The sequence below is a fragment of the Camelus ferus genome, chromosome 5 (assembly GCF_009834535.1).
Source record: "Camelus ferus isolate YT-003-E chromosome 5, BCGSAC_Cfer_1.0, whole genome shotgun sequence".
NCBI lineage: Eukaryota > Metazoa > Chordata > Mammalia > Artiodactyla > Camelidae > Camelus > Camelus ferus.
Genome location: NC_045700.1, coordinates 47,922,985 through 47,943,041, shown reverse-complemented (window position 1 = coordinate 47,943,041; position 20,057 = coordinate 47,922,985). Strand labels below are relative to the sequence as shown.

The 20,057-nt window shown below is 40.0% G+C and overlaps 1 protein-coding gene across 2 annotated transcripts in view; it reads left to right on the top strand.

Moving 5' to 3' along the window:
• The window catches only part of CHN1 (chimerin 1), a 193,039-nt gene that overhangs the window by 15,982 nt on the left and 157,000 nt on the right, over positions 1–20,057 (top strand). Inside the window, exons 1-2 of one of the 2 annotated variants that reach the window (XM_032479723.1) lie at positions 3,453–3,647; positions 3,774–3,970. In XM_032479723.1, the coding sequence (XP_032335614.1) occupies positions 3,952–3,970 (19 nt within the window). In that variant the 5' untranslated portion in view covers positions 3,453–3,647; positions 3,774–3,951. Of the gene's footprint in view, positions 1–3,452; positions 3,648–3,773; positions 3,971–20,057 lie in introns of those variants that run through there. The other variant, XM_032479724.1, reaches the window with a different exon arrangement.

Genomic DNA, 20,057 nt, shown 5'->3' with positions numbered 1-20,057 from the left:
CCAATGGGAATGAGTAACAGAAAGAAAACCCAAAAAACTTGTGAAAAGTCATTAGATAGAAATGTAGAAAAAACAATTCAAAGTGTTGTCTAAGTTCTGTTTAGTCAACAAAACTTAAATAAAAATGAGAAAGAGTTTTTAATAAATTTGAAATGGATTGTTCAACGCATACTTTGAACTTTAATCCTCTTAAACCTGAAAAAAAGGTTGCTCTCTATACAATAAATATAATGTTAGTATAACATACTACAGATGAAATTACGGTATCAATGTTCTAATATTACTTCTTAATCGCTCTAGGTATTTATGAAACTGTGATGTAAGACTCTTAGATTTACTAGATACACCAACACTTTGAATATACTGAATATTCAAATTAAAAAGTCTTCTCTATTTTATCCATAATCTAGTTGATTTAAGTACTTTAAATGTCACGGAATGACAGCTAAGCCTAAAAAGAACATTAGAGATAACTTAGTCCCATCCCTTTATTTTATGAATGAGGAAGGTAAGAATGAGAAAGAGGAAAACATTGGTCTTAAAATCTAACAACTGTTTAGTAACAGAGCAAGCAAATCTGGTCCTCCTAGGTGCTTATGTGTTAAGCACAAAATTAAATTTTTGAATGAAGACATAAATGTTTTGAAAAGCCAATTCATTTTTCATCCTTTTTCATAAACAATCTAAGGCACCACCCATCATAATCACCCCCAGGTGGTTAACGCCCTTCCTTACATTGAATCTGTAACAAAAAGGCGATTGCTTTATTTCCAGTTAAGTGAGAAAAGAAATACACTCTAGTCCTCAGTGGGTAATACAACATTATACAAATGATTTTCAAGAGATAGCACTTTGATCAAGTACGGAAAGCATTTTGGTAGAGCATCAAACCATGAGGAAGTCAAATGAAAGAATGACTTGTGGAAAGCTAGATACTTAAAAAGGGAAACATGGCAACATTCAGCTGTATTGTTCCAGTGTGTGCGCGTGTGTGTGTGTGTGTGTTGGGTATGGGGGTGCCAAGACTTGTACAGAGAAGAGGAAGGGGAGGGGAAGACAGTCCTCACCTGACCCCAAGTCTGAACACAGGACTGTTAATTTCTCTCTGATTCACTCCTCCAAAGGATGGAGAGAATTACCAACAAGCTGAGATTGTAGCATCAAAACCTTGATGTTCTGTTACCTCTCTACGAGAGCTCACCAAAGGAGAGAAAAGCACTTTTTCTCTCTTGGGCTGATTGGGCACATAGTTCTGAGTAGAAGAGCATGTGAATGAAGATACTTTTGAACAAAATTCAACTTCTCAAACTACAAGAAGACCCAAACATGTAAAATGATTGAGGACAAAATACCCTCCTTGCAACTCTACTTCTAATACTAAACAGATTTTTCTTTTTAAATTCAAACCATGTATCCTTTAAATCGGTGGCAGGTGGAGAGAGGGGGAGGTAGTCAAGGAGAACACCAGATGCCTCAGATTTTCCTATTAGTTCTGCCACCATACAGGTGTACACATTTGGGAAACTTTTTTGACCACTGGACCCTCAGAGTGTTTCTCTGTATATTAAGGGATTTTGGTCCCATTCTGTTCAAAATTCCATGCTTCTGTGTGAAAAGGGAATTTTAAAAAATTTAATTATAAAGGCAAAAACTTTCAGAGATTACAAAGGGTATCTGGAGGCTAACCTAAGATCCTCTGATTAGTCCACAATCCCCCTGAAAGTGTGCAAAAACATTTTCGTGAGTGTTTGTATGTACATAAACACTTTTCCAGGAAGAGAGACAGTATTTTTATTAGAGCCTCAAAGGGAAATTAGGTCCCCAAAAGGTTGGAGAGTAAATGGTGGTCAGGTCCCCTCTGACTGAGAGAGTAAATGGTGTCTTAGTTTCTGATTTATCTGGTTGTGAGCAGATCAACTGCAATCTTTACATGGTTATAAAATCTGTCCCACAAAGCCGCCTTGAGTTTTTCATCTCTCTTCGTGAGCTGTGTTTGTTATTTTTCATGAGCAGAAAGGCTGCTCAAAATCAAGAGTCCTTTTCCTTAAAGATTTAAAATTCTGGGGATTTCAAGATTTATTTTGATATTAGTGGCTAAAGGAGGGCCATTTTACTACATCAGAACATTGCAAACATATAGCATCTTAAATATTTGCTCATCAGTGTTGAATTATGTTACCTATTTTTTCTCGAGTTAACTGATGTGAAACAAAAGACTGGCTCCTCCTTGCAACCGGCTTTTCTTTTTCTTCTGACGTTTGAGGTTGCTGTAAAAGGATGATGAATTAACTATGGTTCTATTTGAAGTAGTAATATTCATTTTTTTTAATGATTTTGATCCTTAAGATAAATATAAGGTATTTATATAATATTCTTAAAATAATTCGTTGAAAAGTAGAGAGAAGAGGAAAATGACATTAAGGCATCTGAGGAATTGAAAGAGGAAAGATGCATCTAGGAAGAAAGGAGAACCAAAGGAGAAATCTACATGATTAGATGCTGGAATAGTATCAAATCCCTAATCAGAGAAACAAGAAAAAGGGAGGCATTAAAAAACAAACAAAGAAACAAAGAACCAGGGAACAAATATAACAACTAGAGAATACTGTATTTTTGAATACATTAAGTGAAATCGACAAAAACCCATCATAACCGAGCTTTTCAAGAATATCTTTTGGCCGATAATCTCAAGGCGTTATATAGCTTCTCGTTAATTAAGGCAAAGGCAGAGGCGAGCAGAGAACATCACAGAAAGAAGGATGTTGCCAGTGATTATCAGATAAATGCAGAAAGCTCAGGGGAACAATCTTTTGTGGTAAAGGAGACGTGCCAATCGGTGGGGAGTGTTGACTTTTCCTGAGACAATATCAAAGAGGTGTAAAGTAAAAAGATTAGGTTTGAGCATTGACCTTGTAACAAATTACTTTAGGTATTCCCAGATGCTTTTTAACCGACTCCTGTTTCCTCACATATGACGATCTGATCAGAACTACTCCTACTGGCTCCTAAGTCTAAATGGAGAGGAAAGCAATATTCAGTGTCTCTGTTCGACTCCGGGCTCCCTTCCCGGAGTCCTGCAGCCTCAGGTCAAGGGCTCCAGACTCTATTAACCCCGAGGGCGCCAGGGGAGAGATACATCCTCAAACGAACCCAATCCCTAGATGACCCTGGCTGGGTCCTTGTATTCATGGAACATCCTCCAGTGACTCTTCCTCTTTCGAGTAACAGCTCAGTTTTTCTCCTCTCTGCACCTCCTGAAACCCCATTCAGCAAAAACCCTGGGATTTCAGCTAAAACGCACACCACCCCCGCCGTAGCCGGGCTCCAGGAGGCCGCCTCCGGGACTCTCCCGGCGGCTCCTCCCGGCCCGGGGCAGGAGGGGCGCGCGCCCCCGCCCCCCGCGCGCGCCCGTTGCCATGGGAACGCACGGGGCTCGGCCGCCCGAGGGGGAGGCGGGAGGAGGCGCGGCAGCGGATCCAGTGGGAGACGCTATCGCAAGATGGCGTCTGCGAGGCCGCGGGATGCGGAGTGAGCGCGCCCCGCCGGGGGCTCTGCGAGGCTGCTCCTCTCCCCGCCGCCGCCACGGCCACTGCGGCGCCGCCTCTCCGCCTGCCACTGCGCCGTGGCCAAGCCTCCCCGCCTCGCAGGTACCGGCGCCCGCGCGCGCTCGGCGTAGTGTAGGGCAGCGACAAGTGCCGGCTCGCCGAGGGCTAGCGGGTCCCCCCCTGTCGGGGTACTCCTGACAATAACGTGTGAATAACTTTTTCTTGCAGCGGCCCCCTGCCTCCCGGCCTGCAGCCTCCCCACGCGTCCGCGTCCCTACCACGCCCCTCCGACTCCCCGCTCCCTCCGAGGTGTGAGCGCGTCGGCCGGATGCGGTGATCTCCCGCCGGCCTGGGAGGAGCGCGTGGACCGGCGGGCGGCGGCGAGCAGTTGGCGAGCGCCTTTACAATGGCCCTGACCCTGTTCGGTAAGTGCAGCGCTTTGCGGGCGCCGCCGCAGGTGGGCCGCGCCCCGGGGCTGGGGGGCGGGGGCCCGGACGCCCGGACGCCCGGGGATGGGACGCGGCGCGCGGTGTCGGGCGCGGGCCGGGGCCGCGGAGTTGGGGCGCCCGGGGCGCCGGTCTCGCTCCCTCGCGCCTCTCCCATTGTTTCCTCTCCAGGCAGGGCCGATGGGCGTGTGCTCCCCTGGCCAATTCTGGGCTGGGAGGCTCTGAGGTCTTGGATGCTTGTAAACGGAGGATTCTCTGAGATGCCAACTTGGGAGCGAAGTTAGCTGGTTGTTTCCAAATTTATGTTTTCCAAGTCAGTAAATAAAGATCCTGGAAAGTTTATTTATTTGGAACAAGATGTCTGTGCATCCCAACCTACCTGGAGTTGCCAGATGCATGTGTTGATTCCTGTTGGATTTGGGGGGAATTTTTTTGGACTCAGTATATTCCGTTGAAAACAGGAGTAAGTGGTGAACTTATTTTAGTATTTGTTAAAATGGAAAATGTTTGCTCTAACAAATAGCAGAGCAGACAGAAGAAAGTTGGTATTGAAGATAAGTAACCTCAGGAGAATATGAATATTTTAGGAAAGAAATGTTATTTCTGTGATGTAATTACTGTAACACTGTTGTTTCAGTGACTAAGACATCAAGGTGTTCCTCCTCCCTCCCCAAGTCTGTAATGACAATAGGTTGGAAAGAAGGACTGAAAAAATACTTTTCTTTTACCAAAACAGACTCTGGTACATATGTACCTTGCTTTAAGAAAACTCAGTATGTGAAAATTTAGACGTACAAAGTATTCAGTTTTTCAAAGAAAATACAGTGATATGTACCTGATAGCTATAAGGGCAGTCTTAGTAAGTTACTCACAATATCAAGTTTCCAGTTACATTTTAATAATGTCATTTAATCAAGCACGTTGCAAGCATCAAATGCCACAATGCTTTTTGATATAAATACTTCAGAGTGAATTAATCTGCTGGAATCAGAGTTACTTTTATTTAGCCATCTTATTTTACAAGTTAAATTTAGACCCAGAGAGATTATTTCCCAAGGTCACATGGCCTTTTTGTGGCAAAACAGCCTAGAGCATAATTTGCCAGTCTTCAGTCTGGAGCTGTTTACTTTGCCCAAATACCCACAGTAGCAGAAATGACCTTTCTTATTTGGTGTTGGTTCTCCATAAGAACTTTAAAAAAATGTTTCTTCTTTCTCTGAAAGAAATAATAAAAATCTCTTGTCTTCCAATACTTTGTATCTAATCTACATTACTTAGTCAAAGTATTTCCTTAAGTGTGGACTTCTTTTGGTACAAAAGTTAAAAATGATAGAAGGCCTTACTCATAGTTGTTATTTTCTTTTGCTGAAGTGTTTATCTTATACTGTTACAGCTAATCCATAGCAGTAAGATCTACTGAAGTAAATTCTCTTTAAAGCTATTGACTAAATTCGTTTTGCTTCTTAAAGAGATAGTCTGCATTTTCAAGGTTTTCAAAGGTAAGATTTACAAATCCACAACTTCTAAAAGACTTACATTCTTGATGAATAAAACAGCTAAACGGGAGAAGTGGAGTATGTGATAAGGCTCTTTTAAATGAATTCCTAAGTTATTAAATCTTCAGCTGCTGAGGGTGGAGGTCAGGAAAGGAAGAGCATGGAATTTGACCTCTAGAAGAAGGTATGAGAAGCCATCCTCACCCCTCAGAATAAACCAAGTATCTCTAGAATTTTAAAGTCAACTTGTGGGAAAAATAGAATTTAGTTTACAAATTCCAATTTGGCTGCATTTTAAAAGAACATTTCTCTGTTATAAAGCAAAGTACATCTGTGGGCAGAGACTATTGTTTCAGTAATGACAGCGCACACTTGACCTCAAAAGTGTGGTTGCACACCACTCATCAGTCATCTGAGGTGTCTGTTAAAAATGTAGCTTCCTTTGCCCAGAGGCTTACAGAAACTGCATTTCTAGGGGAAGAGGATTTTAAAGGGACTGCCCTCTGATTCTTATGCACACTCAAGTTTGACAACTCTTGTATTAAAGATAAATACTAGATTTGCTCAAATTAGCCAATTCAAAATAGTTTTTTGAATATGTTAAGAGTGGTCCCCAAGTGTTAGAAGAAATGTATTTTATTTTAGATATAACTGCTATTTAACTAGTTGGTATTAGTTAAAAGTACCTCATATCCCTTTGTATTTACTTTTTTTTTTTTTTTGATGGAGGTAATTAGGTTTATTTATGTATTTTTGAAGGAGGTAATGGGGATTGAACCCAAGACCTTGTGCATGCTAAGCACGCGCTCTACCCCTGTACTTAAGCTTAATAATCTAGAACAGAGGGGCAATGAGATAAAGTTCTGTGAAATAGTAAGGAAAAGGAAGGAACAAGAAATCAGACAAACGTGACTTATCAGTCATCAAAGCCAGAGCTCCATACAGTTTCTATCTAAGCCTCTCCAGAGTAACCACTGCCAGGACCCTGTCTTGTGTTTCTTGGGTGTGTTAGTTGGTTAAGCCCTTCTCTTAAGTCTACTTGGGCTGCTATAGTAAAGTACCAAAAACTGGGCGGTTTACACAACAGACATTTATTGTCACAATTTTGGAGTCTGGGAAGTCTAAGACCAAGGTTCCAGCTGATTCACTTCCTGGTCAGGGCCCTCTTTCTGGCTTGCAGGCCTCCGTCTTCTTGCTGTGTCCTCACATAGTGGTCTCTTCTCAGTAAGGGCACTAATTCCATCAGGAGGACCCCACCCTCATGACTTCATCTAATCCTAAGCACCTCCCAAAGGCCCATCTCTAAGTACCATGCCATTGCAGGTTGGGCTTCAACATACGAATTTGTTGGAGGGACACAATTCAGGGCATAGTTGCCAGCAACTGAGTCTAGTTTTTTTACTCTGTGTTTTAGATTTCTTTCCAGGATTTTTATAATTGTTCTTTTTATAGGAAGTCAGTGAAACTTAGATTCATTCTTAAAAATGAGAGCCTCTAGTATTACCTAATACAATTTTTAAAATTTACATATGCTTAATTTTTTTCCACTCAAGTATGTTGCAGGAGCTCAATAAAATACTTGCCAAATTAAGCTGAAGGGTGAAGACCTTATCTATTGTCTTCACTATTAATCCCCTTCACTGCTTAATGCAAATTTCCTTTTTATTCCTTGGTAGAAGAACCAGACCCCAGTCCTTCCTGATTTTACAGTCTCATTTGGGAATTGAAAATGGGCATTGTTGAAGTTTCAGAAATTTGCAAGCATTTTTCTTCTTTATGTTTCAGGTGAATCAATCATCAGCATCAATACAAATAGTTTTAAAATCCTCAAATCCGAAAAATATCCAAATGTAGTTCATATTTGATTATTCACCTTACCTTGCTCATTTGTTCAGCAAACATCTATAGCAATGGGCAAGAAACATGGTCCCTGTTTTGAGAGCTTATGTTCCAGAACTATAGCACCTAATTAGCTAGTTACATTTAGGTCTTGTTAGAACTTCTCTTGCGGAGAAGCACATCTTGTCTAATAATTGCTGGTCTAGAAGGAAAGTCTCAGATCGTTTAATTTAGGACTTTGTAGGTGGTGTGCTGGACAGAGTGTCCTGATTGGCCACACCAGTAGAGCCCTCCTCGACAGCTGGGTGAGAAAGCATCAGCCCTTGGCAGGAACTGCTGTCACTGATAGCTAAACGGAGCTCTGGGTTACAGCCCAGACCAACTGATGAGACTGGGAACTCAGTTACAGTCCAGCTGGTTTCGCTAAACCTGAATAACTCTCCTCTATCTGGGTGGAATTGACTCTGGCATTGCCCCCACTCGCCCTTTTTGCTTTCCTTCTTATTACTGTTTAGTCACCATCATCACCGCCATAGATCACTTCTAATATTTAGGATTGCACTGTAATTTCTTTCTGTCTTGCCTCAGACTCTTCTCCTGCCATGGAAACCTTTCATTATGCTGCTTCATTTGGCATCTTTCACTATCCTGACACCTGCCTGTGGGCATCTTTGCAGAGGTCCTTTGGAGCAGTTAAATGGGAATGGAGTGTTCTTTGTAAGACAGGAAATTTTCTGATTTCCCTTGACTGTCCTGGCATTAAAATTTATTTTTAAAAAGACAACTACATATCTTCAGTATGATTTATTTGACCAAAAGCTAATTTTGTAGGAAAGTCCCACTTGAATACAGTCTCTGCTGACAGTTTTAGTTTTCCGATGTTGCTCATCAAAAAATATGAGGAGTTACCTAAGCAGCAGGGTGGTCCAATGGTGAGAGCCTAGCTACTTTTCATTTCATCTTTTCAGCTGTCATTAAAATCATCATCTTTCTTTAAATACCTGTCCATATCTCTTCTCTTACTGGTGTCAAAAACTTAGTATTTAAGCTTAAAATTTTTTTTTAATGTTTGGAGATTTGATACTATGTAGGAGAGATAAAAGAATTATAGTTGTTATAACTATGCTAGTCACCATCTGTGTACAGTGTAAGAGGAATATTGCTGATGCAGTCTGAGTCACATCTGTCCCTGCAAATAATCATCTTATAAGCATTCTGATCTTTGAGGATAGCATATAGTGATAGGTGTAATTACAAAAATTTGACGTATTTGTCAAGAAGGGTTTCAGATTCTTTTAGATCAGTATTTCTCAACCTTTTTAAAAATCACCCTCCATAAGAAGCCTTTTAGACATTTTTTCTTAGTTCTCTCCATGAAACTTTGATAACAGAGACTCTGTTTATGGACTGTATGTATATATGCCTTATGCATAAAAGGAGGAAGTTTTTTGATCCCCAAAAGCCAATTTTTGCTCCCTTGAGGGCAGTCTTACCCTCCATTGAGAATACATATTTTAGATTAAGCTAAAGCAAACATAAGAGAATTAGTCAAAAAAAATACTGTTTGATCATGTTTTATATATCATATAATAATAGTTCTGAAGGAATGACAGAGTATAATAAGTTATACATTTTTCATCAGATTGGTTTAACCTAAGTATTAATAGTTTGCTTCATCTTGAGAGCAGCCATAACAGAGAATTCCTTGCTGGGGTTGGGGTGTGTGCAGCTTTCCTCAGAGCCCATCTAGTGATGATAATAATATCCTTTGATATGGTTAGTTGATGTTTTCTCAGTCTTATATAAGTATCAGTAACAGCACCTTTGAAAAATTTGAGGAGTGAGGTATAACTCAGTGATAGTGTGTGCTTAGCATGCGTGAGGTCCTGGGTTCGATCCCCAGTATCTCCCTTAGAATACATATTTATATATTTAAAAAAAACTTTTTTATCTGCAATATATAAACTAAATGAAGTTACTGAATGTTCTTTGCAAACCCAAATGCAAGACAAATTCTTGCGCCTGGCCTTACAACCAATTACCAATCGTAAGTCGTTATTATATAGAAAATGATTCCCATAAACTTTGACTTTTTACTGTATTTAAAAAACAGAATAGGAAACAGTAAGAAAGTAGAATGATGTGACCATATTTTACATTGAGTAGTCATATTAAAAAAAATCATGTCTGACAAAAAGTTACAAATGTACATTCCTAATCTAGCTCCTTATATTTAAGCAGGACGAGGTGGGAGGGTATAGCTCAGTGGTTAGAGTACATGCTTAGCATGCACGAGGTTCTGGGTTCAATCCCCAGTACTCCATTAAAAAAACTAAATAAACCTAATTACCCCCCCCAAAAACTCCCAAAAGACGAACAAAAACCCCAAACAAAATATTTTTTTAAAAAAAGCAGGATGAATACTTTGTGAATATGCTAAAAACCACTGCATTGGGTACTTTAAAAGGGTGAATTTTATGGTATGTGAAGTGTATCTCAATATAAGATGGTATTAATAAAATCACAGCGGGAGAGTATGAAGTCAGATTGAATAGAGGGAAAATTTACTTTACTCATACTATAAAAACAGAAGATACTACTTTTAAAAGAGTAGTTTTATTTCCAGGAACCTTTAGAACTTCCTGTGTTCTTAGGAAGTCTTTTTCCTTTGATTCCCCAAGGAACAAAAAACAAAATTAAAAATTGATAGGTTAAAATACCCCCACCTGTTTTGAATGGTTGTTTTAAATTTAGAAAAGCTGCACTTCTTGGAAAGAGTTACTGCCAACAAAGGAGGCATTAGTGGGAGGAGGGAAGGTGAGTCAGGCCAGGCCTGCTGCCAGCTCATTGTGCTTCATCCAGCTGCGCGAAAGTGGTTCCTTTCCCTTTCCACTCTAACTTTTTACCTTTGGATTTCATTGGACCTCGTATATCTCATGGTGTAAAGCACGCAGCAAAAGGATGTTGTCCGGGAAACTTGATATCTTTGCTTGGATTTTTATGACCACAAACTTGGCATCTCAAAAACCGAATGGTCCTCTTCTTTAAACTGCTCATCTTCCCTGCTTTTCCCATGTCTGCTGTTAGCACATAGCTTCAGTCCTCAGAATGTGTTCTTTCTCTCTTGTACCTTTTAGGCAGAGCTTTGTTTTTTCAGCTCTTTAATGGCTTTACTGTGTCAGAGATGATTTGAGGATTTGACATAGTTGTACTAGGTATGTGGGTAGATGTCCATTTGAGGGATATGTAAACACCTGCCTGACTGACATATTGCCCCTGCAGGCCTTTCCTGGTGAATGAATTTTATGCCATTATATTAAAATTAATGCAGGATTTTTAGCATATTACCTAGGATGAATAACATGCTAAATATAGATACTTATCTACATAGAGCATGGAAGAATGATTGTAATTTATGAACTGAAGATCTTAAAGTAGTAAAACAAGCAAGCATTTTGACTGAGGGAGCTTTACTACCCAAGAAAAAGTGGAAGAAGGTTTTATTTGGAGGATGGGGTGTTACCGAGAGGGACCTGTGTTGTAGGTGGCGGTGTGATAAGCAAAGCAGTGTGAAAGCTCAGGACATCTGGGAAGAGGCGGAAAGAAGCAGAAACAAGTGTCCTCTTCCATGGTTTCCCTGAGGAGTAGCTCTGGGGCCTGGGTGTGTTTTTCTGCTCTGTGACTTGTTTACTCTTCTGTTTTGGATGAATCAAAGGCCTAATATGAGCAGGGATATATTCGTTCCTGTCCTCAAGGAACTTCTGTCTTGCAGTGGAGAGAGCAGACAGTAAAAAAATGTGTAATGTGCCAGGTGGCTAATGCTGTGAAGAAAAATGAAGCAGGGAGAGGAGGGAAGGCCTCACAGCAAAGGTGCGTTTTGAGCAGAGACGTGAAGAAAGTAAGGGAGAAAGTCGTGTGAAAATGGCAGATCACCTCATGGAACAGGCTTCAGGGTAGGGTGTGCTGGGCAATTTTGAGAACAGGCAGAGGGTGGCTGGAGTGGAAGGAGCAGGGGTGGGGTGAGGGGAAGGGGTGGGAGGTGAGGGCAGCGAGGTCCCTGGGGGAGGGAGGAGTGCTGGGGTCACAGAGTATGTAGGGCCCTGACCAGAAACCATGGTCAGAACGTCAGGTTTACTGAGATGGGAAGCTCGTGGAGGATCCTTCCACAGCATGTAGTGCAGAGGAAAGGGCTTGGATTTTGAAGTAAGAGAGCTATGTTTAATCCTTTCTCTGCCAGCTGTCAGCTCTGTGTCCCAGTCTCATTCTCCTTATATGTAAACAGGAGCTTTTAGTTCCCTTCTCCCATTGGTGCAGAAGTAAATGAGACCGTGTATGTAAGGCTCTACACAGTGGCTGAAGACACGTAGTAAATAATGTCGCTCATGTTATCTTTGTTATACCTTGTAGCAAAGATCCAAGATATCAGCAGAATTTCTCCATTTGTTTATCTCACAAGTCTTTTGACCCATTTGAAAAAGTGGTTCTGCGGTATTTCTGTTTGTGTGCTTGGCTAAATACATGCCACGAGCCACTGCAGACTTGGTCTGAGAGTGCTCTGGTAGAGACCTGGTTCAGGGATGTGCAGTGGAGACCGCAGACTTCTGATAATGCTGGGCACTTGATGCTTTCTGTTGCTCCCTGAAAGTGTAAAAAAAACTCAGGGAACAGGCAATGCTTACTTCTCCTTTGGGGGTTAATTAGGATATAATCAGATCTAGCCCCAGCCCTCATGGGTAAGCTCAGTGCCAGGCACACAGTAGGTGCTCAGTCCAAGTTTATGAATAAATGAATGAAGAATAAAATGTAACAGTGGACTGTCATTCTATGTACTTATCCTGTGAGCAACCTTGAATCAATTTAAACATTTATCTTTTTTCCTCCTTTTTTGTGGGGGTTATTCTTGCTTATTATTAGAGTCTATAATTGGAAACTCAAACCTGCCTCTTAGAAATTTATTAGTCTAACAATTCACTGCCTTACCTAAAATCCTCCCGTGAGTCCTCATCACCATTAAGATGAAGTCCAAATTCCCTGCCTTGCATGCAAGGCTGTCAAGGTGGGACCATTGCTTACCTGTCTGACCTCATCTCGTACCTCCTCCTCAGAGACTGTGCTTCAGGCATACTGAACGGCTTGAAGTTTGAAGAGATTGTACCCAGTGTGACTCTGGCATCATTTCGCAAGCCTTTCTTTGCCTCACTCCCCTCTACCCATCATGCAGAACTCAGCTTGAATACTCATCTTTTCCAGGTGGTCTTTGTGAGTTAGTTACACCTTTTCTGCATCCATTGTGCTGTATACACATCTCTACCCTACTACTTACCAGGTGGTGATACAGTGGTTAGTTTGTCTTCCCCTGTCTTCCCCATTGGGTGACGTTCCCTAATGGGAAAGCTATGGGTTTCTTCTTTCTGTCCTTAACCACCACGGTGTCTGATGCATACCAGTAAATGTTTGAATGAATATTTGATGTTACAGTAGTCTACTGTATTTCTTAAATTTGGAAGTTAATTTTAAGGCCCAAATCTGTATGATACACAGCCTCCAGTTGTCGTTATTTTTTGTTCTTTTCATTAAAAAAAAAAATTCAGTAAATGTGCCATTCTATCGTGCCTTGGTTCCATACTCTAATATGGATTCCCCAACTGGAAACTCACAGAGGCTTGAATGAAGTGGAAATCTATCTGGGAGCAGATTCTTTGAGGTTTAACTATAGAATTACTAACCACCAGCAGATGTTTCTAAATTATTTGGTATAATTAGATAACAAATTCCACTTCATTAAACTATTGTTCTTTTTCATTTCAATAGTACAAAGGAATTGCACATAAATTAGCTTGGTTTGCTCATGTTTTGCCCTTGCGGTGGGGAATATAATCACACTGAATAGGAATTCAGTATGAAAATGGCTGACTTAACCTTTTTAGAGGTCTGAAAATAAAAACAGTATAATCTTTCTCTCATAATAATAAATTTGTGTGTGACATGAATGTTGCTGTTAGTTTTCGTGTAGTCATTAGAAGAGCAGATATAAACAACAGTTTTAGCACTCGTATTTTTAAGTGGGAAGATTTTTAAAAAATTATTTATTACTTATTAATACCTCTGATTGTTCCAGAAGGACTTTGAGGTGGTTTCCAAAAAGATACAATGCAAGAGGACTGAAAACAGTAAGCATGGGACTTCGTTTTTCTCTGTCTGGTATCGTTAGTTTCTTCCTCTTCCCTGGAACCTGGATCGTTTCCCTCTGATTATAGCCGTGCTCTCCTAGTACGTGTGAGAAAGCCTTCCCTCAGCGTTGGAACCCTCTTGAGCACTGTCATGAGTTATTAGGGGCCCTCTTCTTACTCAGAGATTTATTGAAATAGCCCTCCCCTTCCTGCATGCCCGCTCCTTAACCCTTGTCTTCACCCTCTCTTCCCGGCCACCATGTTTTATCATCACTGGTTATGAGGCCTTAGTGAATGTCACTCATCCTCTAGTGAAAAGAAAGGTTGACAACTGTAAAAGAAAAAAAATTTCTGACACTTGGTAGAACAAGAAGAAGACTTTCTTCAAGGCTATTGCAATAAATGTCAAGACTATCCCAGTAGGGGAGGGAGAGAGAGATGGGAGTTAATTCTGACTATAAGAATAAGTAGGGATTTACAGCAGAGGAGCAGATTGGTGGTGGGGGGTGGGAGTGGTCGGTGGGTGAAAAATTACTAAGGGGAGGTGAGGGTAGGGGCAGCTCTTGCTAAACTGACCCACCCATTCCTGCTGAGGGCAGGCCATGGTGGTCAGATATCTAGGGTAGGGGAGGAGGAGTTTGATTAGATGTCAGGAGAGATCAGATATCAAGGATGAGGGTGGATTCTTTCTAAACTGACTTGGAATTCTTGCTAAAACTGGGCTTTGCAGGCCTGGCAAGGCTGGGGTCTGAGGTTGAGCCCTTAAGAAGTGGGCTGAGAGAAGCCTGACTAAAGTTCAGTCAGGAAGAGCCTCCTGTCAACTACTGTCTTACGTTCTGCTTCTGCTTGGAAGTACTTTATCGATTCATGGCCAGTACACAGAGGCTCTTCCTCAGGCCTCGTGTTTGATCTTTCTACGCTATTTGATATTTTTAATTGCCTCTTTCTTCTTGAAACGTTTTGGCTTGTCTTTCAAAATATTGTATCCTCCCGCTATTCCTTTTCTTCCCTTCCGGTGCTCCTCAGTTCCCTCTTTGTTGTTTTCCTAAATGTCATTGCTTTTCAGGAACACTTTCCTTTCTCACCTGGGAGTACATAGACTTCAGCAGTGAGCACTGGGTGGGCGATTCCCTTGTCAGAACCCAGCCCTGCCTTTCTGTCCCCTCCACAGCTCTGTCAGGATCCCCTGCAGACACTTCTGGCTCCATGTGTTCCCAGCCCCAAATCCTTAGCCTTTGTCCTTCCGTCCTCTCTTCCCTTGCCTCGAGTACCCAGTCAGCTGCTAAGTCTTGCAGCTTGATCTTTGCAGTAGCTTCCATTCTAGTCCTTTCTCTGTCTTCCCACCTCTTGCTCTGCCCTACGTTTCAGGACTGAATCCCCCCGTCCCCGCCACCCATTCTAAAAGAATCCCTTCATCTTCTGAATTCTGTGCTATTTTAAACATGAATCTCCTGTGACGTCTGTCAATGTGTTCCTTTCACAATAGTTATGTGTCTTATCTTTAGCATATCTTTTCTAAGCTGGTAGTTTCTGTAAGGGAAGTTATTCGTTCTCGTTTCTGTACTTCTTGCCATGCTTCACACATAGTAGGTGCTCTAAAAATATTTAAGTGGATAAAAATGGTTCTTAAACCACAATACTTCTGTAGTTTAACAATTTCCAGGGTAGAAATATATAGCATTCTCTGTTTTTTCTGTAACTTTATAATGCTTTAACCAAGTTAACAGTAGTAAGCGTATCTCCATATCTCTCATACATTGTTTTTGTTGCCTAATGATCCTTAAATTTTCAGTCCTTAAAGGAAGAAATACGTATATTCCTACAGTATTGACGCATGTCAAGGACAGACACAGCATTTATTTGGTGATTGGTTGCTTTTGTTACCTTGACTTTTTTCAAAAGTTTCTGGTGAAATTCTAGTTGTATTTGTCCTGCTTGATATCCTGTAAAAGTCCTCTTCATCCTTCTTTCAACTTTCAAAGCAGAGGAGAAGGGCACTAAACAGGGGTATCTACAAACACAGGGCTTGTTAATCTGGATTGATTAGCTGGTCCCTTTAATGTTACTGTGGGTCCACTGTTCATCTGAAAACAGAAATCTCCTTGTGGAGAGACCCTGCTAAAGGTAAGAGAAATGATGGGTTCTCCTGGTTTCATATCCGTTCTCTGCTCTTTCAGACTTTCTCAGGCCATTAGCAAGGAGATGGTGAAGGGAGCCCGTTCTTGTTCAAACTCCTTTTCAGACCTTGGTGGGTTAGCCAAGTTCACAGGATGTTTGCATATTAGTCCGCCACCTGAAAACTGGCCCATTAAGTGTTTTTAAAGTTTCTGAATAGAAGTCACTAAGCAGTGGACCAAAAAAGCTCATGCCTAATGATTGTTTTTCAGATTGTGCTGAAACCCTCAAAGAAAGGTGAAGTCGGTGGTTTATAAGACATTTCATGTGTTGCCAATAATACTTCATATGATTGTGAAAATTTTTTTTATGAAATTGACTTTGCCGCTCCTGTAAGTTGTTTTTGGTGATACTGCCTACTTAAGTGTTTGGATGGCACTTGTTAGTATTCTCGGATTTGGATGTTATAAAGGTGCTCATTATAGTGTGTGCAAAATATGTAGTTAAAGATGAGAGCCATAGAAGCACAATTCATGTGTTTTTCCCTTCATCACAAAGTTTAAAAGTGAACCAGAGACTTTAAGTTACGTTCTTTGAATGAGACATGATTCTCGGCTTGTCACAAGTTCACTCTTTTAGTTGAAGTTAAAAGGATAAATTATTTCTCAAGCACAGGAAAAAGGCACAAGATAGGTTACTAACACAGTAATGGAAAGAAAGGAGGAAACAGACGTCGCTGTACAGTGGGGAGACTTGCGGAATACTTGGAGGCCTGTCATCCTGAGTTTTCCAGACAGATGGCTCTGCAACTCTCCAGAGAAACCAGAGCCCCTTTCTTGTGTGCCCCTCCTCTGTCCCCCAGCTGCTGTTCTTAGGTCTCTCCAGGCAGAGGAGCTCTTGCTCGCTGTTTTTCCTCAGTCTTCCTCTCACACCCCCTGAGCGATTCGGCTTGGGGAAGGATGGGAGGGAAGGAGCAGTGACTGCACGCGCAGGTCCCTTGTTCCTCTGGGGTGAGACCTCACTCAGCTCCAGGTGCCTTTTGACGTCACTCCTCTAATCAAACCTTTCTCCTTTCATATCGTTTTTCAACCATCTTAATTGACCTTAGGGAAAATAGAAGCATTTGAAATTTTTTAAATGATTTAAAAAAAAATAATTTCACTTAATCAAAAGTTGATGAAAATCTCAACAGAAGAGGTCTAATGTTTTGGGGTCCTATAATAAGCTATTTTCTGTTCCCAGGACAAGATGAAACATTAACGTATATTACGTGTATTGATGTTAGATAATTTGCACAAGATCTGCCCCAGGTAGTTTTTTTCATTAGTAAGTTTACATTTAAAATAAATGTGCACTTTTAATATGTTGCTTACTATGTATTTTTAGCTGCCATAATTAGATGGCAAGGTACAATTCTTATTTTATATTATTTAAAAATTTGAACAGAAGACTTATGGAAATACAATTAAACGGCATTTAATTAATAATCTCTATATTGAGAGACCAAGAACTGACAGTAGGTGAATTTCATCTAAATTTTTTTATTGAGAAAATGCAGCCACTTTTAAATAATAAATACTTTCAGTTAGCATTTTTTCAAAACTTACATTACGGTTTTAAGGCAGACTTAGAAATGGTAATGTAAACTGAAATGAGAAAGACATTTCACTTTAAACTCTCACGTTCTGTATATCAAACCTATTTCCTTAAATTATATCCGTCTGAAACTTTTTCCTAATTACAAAAATACATCGCTACTGCTGAAAACTTGGATGAACTGTATATGTAACACTATTCATTATCACTTTGTATACTGTCTCTTTTCTAAAGAATGCAAACCAAAGATGAAGTTTAATAGTCTTCACATCTTATTTTTCAATGCCTTATTATTAAAAGATTAGTAGCCCCTGAGAAAGCTACTATAGAAATAATACTATCTATCATTGTCACAAGGCATCTAAAATATTATGGTAGTTACGTTGTAAAAATACCATTTATAAAGTTCTAATAAGAAAAAAGTCATTAGTAACACTAGGAAAATGGTATGCTCTGGGCAGATTTTATTAAAACAGGTGTGAAGGGTTGTAGAAATTAAAAATTCTATCAAATCTTAAACCAACTTGACTTGGCCAAAGTAGTATTCTCTCCCATCTCCCCCCAAGTCTTTTATTTCCCTCCCATAAAGAAAATGTCAAACCTTAACACAGATCTTCCCAGTTCTCCCAACCAGTAGTAGGCTTGGGTTTCCCTTTGCAAAGCAGAAAGCTGTTGCAAAGTTTCACATTTCAGAACATAGCTTTTAAAAGATGAACGTTCTGCAAACCCCCAGGCATTGTTGTGTCATCAACCAATAACGAAATTGGGATTAAGGACCTTTAAGCGGAAAATTGGGGAAGAATCCTCAAGCAGGTAGCTCTGTTTCATAACATTGTAAGAGGTGAACTTGGATGTCATTGTCCTCCCAAAAAAAGAGTACCAGGAAAAAGACCCGAAGGAAACTTTCTTGAAGAAGTTACAAGCAAAAAGTATAAACCAAAGTCCACAGCTGGGATGCGTTCGGTGGGCAGATAGGTAACATAGACAGTAGGGAACGTTGAGGAATTTCCTAATCTTAAGTGTTGGTGATTAATTAGAGCCTTTAAAAAACCACTGTGCGGGCCAAAGAAAATGTATCTTTGGGCTGGTGGTGAGGCAACTGCAGGCCACTGTGTAAATTTAGAATATTAATATTTTATGAAAAAAACTGCTGTTTCTAAAGTCTAAAGAAAGTCATATGAGCATGGCTCTGGGACATTTTTTTCCTATTAGTCCTTTAGGGGTTTTGGCTTGTTTTTTCATCTTCATATACTATCTACCTGAACTCCTAACTCAACTTGTAAACTTTTGCTTGTAAGACACACACACACAAACATACAGTGGACCTATGTATATATCTATTTATTAGTTCCACCAAATTTTAGAATTCTTAACTCTAATTTAGATTTAGTTTTCATGAACAACAAAAGGCATCTGTTTTGCAAGGCACTAAGACTTCGTTTGCTACACTACAAAATTGGGAGAATCATTCTAACTTCTCTGCTGACTGACTGCTTTAAATTCCTTTGGTATAAGATTCTCAGACTTCATTATTGCATATTGTATCTTTCCAGCCTAACTCCTGTGGATGTTGTAAAGATCCAGAGTGATGGTTTGACTATAAATACTCCAAGTGCTTTAGAAGAAGGATCTGACCTCAAATCTACACATGTACTTCATTACAGTTATTTGTATTTGGACCCTGGAAAATTCCTTTACTGAATACTTTGATTTAAATTAAAGTGACATTTTGAATATTGAGAATATTGTATTGAATATTTATAGTGATTGCTTTTGAAACTGTACTGATGAAGAGAATGAAAACATTTTCTAGGGAGTCCACAAGATGGCGTTGCCAACCTGTTTCCTCTGTTTTTCCGTAGGTTAAAGAAATTTGGCAACAATTTAAGAAGGAGCATCTAAATATTTATGTATTTTAAATGTGAAGGTTTAGATTTCCAGAAAGATTGACTCCTTGAAATTGATGAGCTTTAATTTAACATTTTGAAAAGTGCTCATTTCTATTGTAGGAGCTGCATCTTTGCTGAAGAGTTTAACGTTATTTTGAACACACACTGGGATCTGTGTAACACAGAGGGCTGCCCCCGTTCTTGCCATTCTCCTTCAAACACTTAACTTTTAAAGAATATGTGATTCTTCAGTATATTACGAGACATGTAGTCTATAAGTGTAGTTTCTAGACATCTTAAAATATTGACATTTATAAGGACCTGGCTATTAGTAATTGTTGTAAGATAATTGTTCTGTTTTCTGTTTGAAAACAGGAAGGTGTAGTTGGAATGCAGAAATCAGAATTTTTGTTACGAATGAGATTAAGTGGATTGGTAATGAAGGGCAGCAGGAATCCGCTCGGTCGGAATATGGGTTACATCAGGCTTCGTTCTTCCTCCTGTATGTTTAGCAGTTAATACTGTTTTACATGTTTACTGTTTACATTAATGTTAGGGAAGGGAATTATATTGAATTTATGTTAAGATTGGTAAGGAAAGTTTTATATTTGCTTATTGTTTTATGAAATCCTGTCCATAATTTCAATGAAAAGAGCTATATTCATAAAAGACTAAGATAAGAAAACATATCCCATAAAATTCAGAGCAGTTTACAGTTAGGTCTATAGCATTCCATAAGTCTGATTTTTCTTAGCCTCATCATAAAAGTGGTCAATAGAATCAAAAGAGTGGTCAGGAGAATCAAAGGCATATCACAGAAATAAGAAAGGTAAAGGGAGTGTTCTTTTGAAAATGAAGGCAGACTTGGAAAATCTAAATTGAAGCTTATTATCAGATATTTTAGATGGTTGGGAAAGTAGTCATTTTTCACCATTCTATGACAGTTTGTGAAGAAAGAATC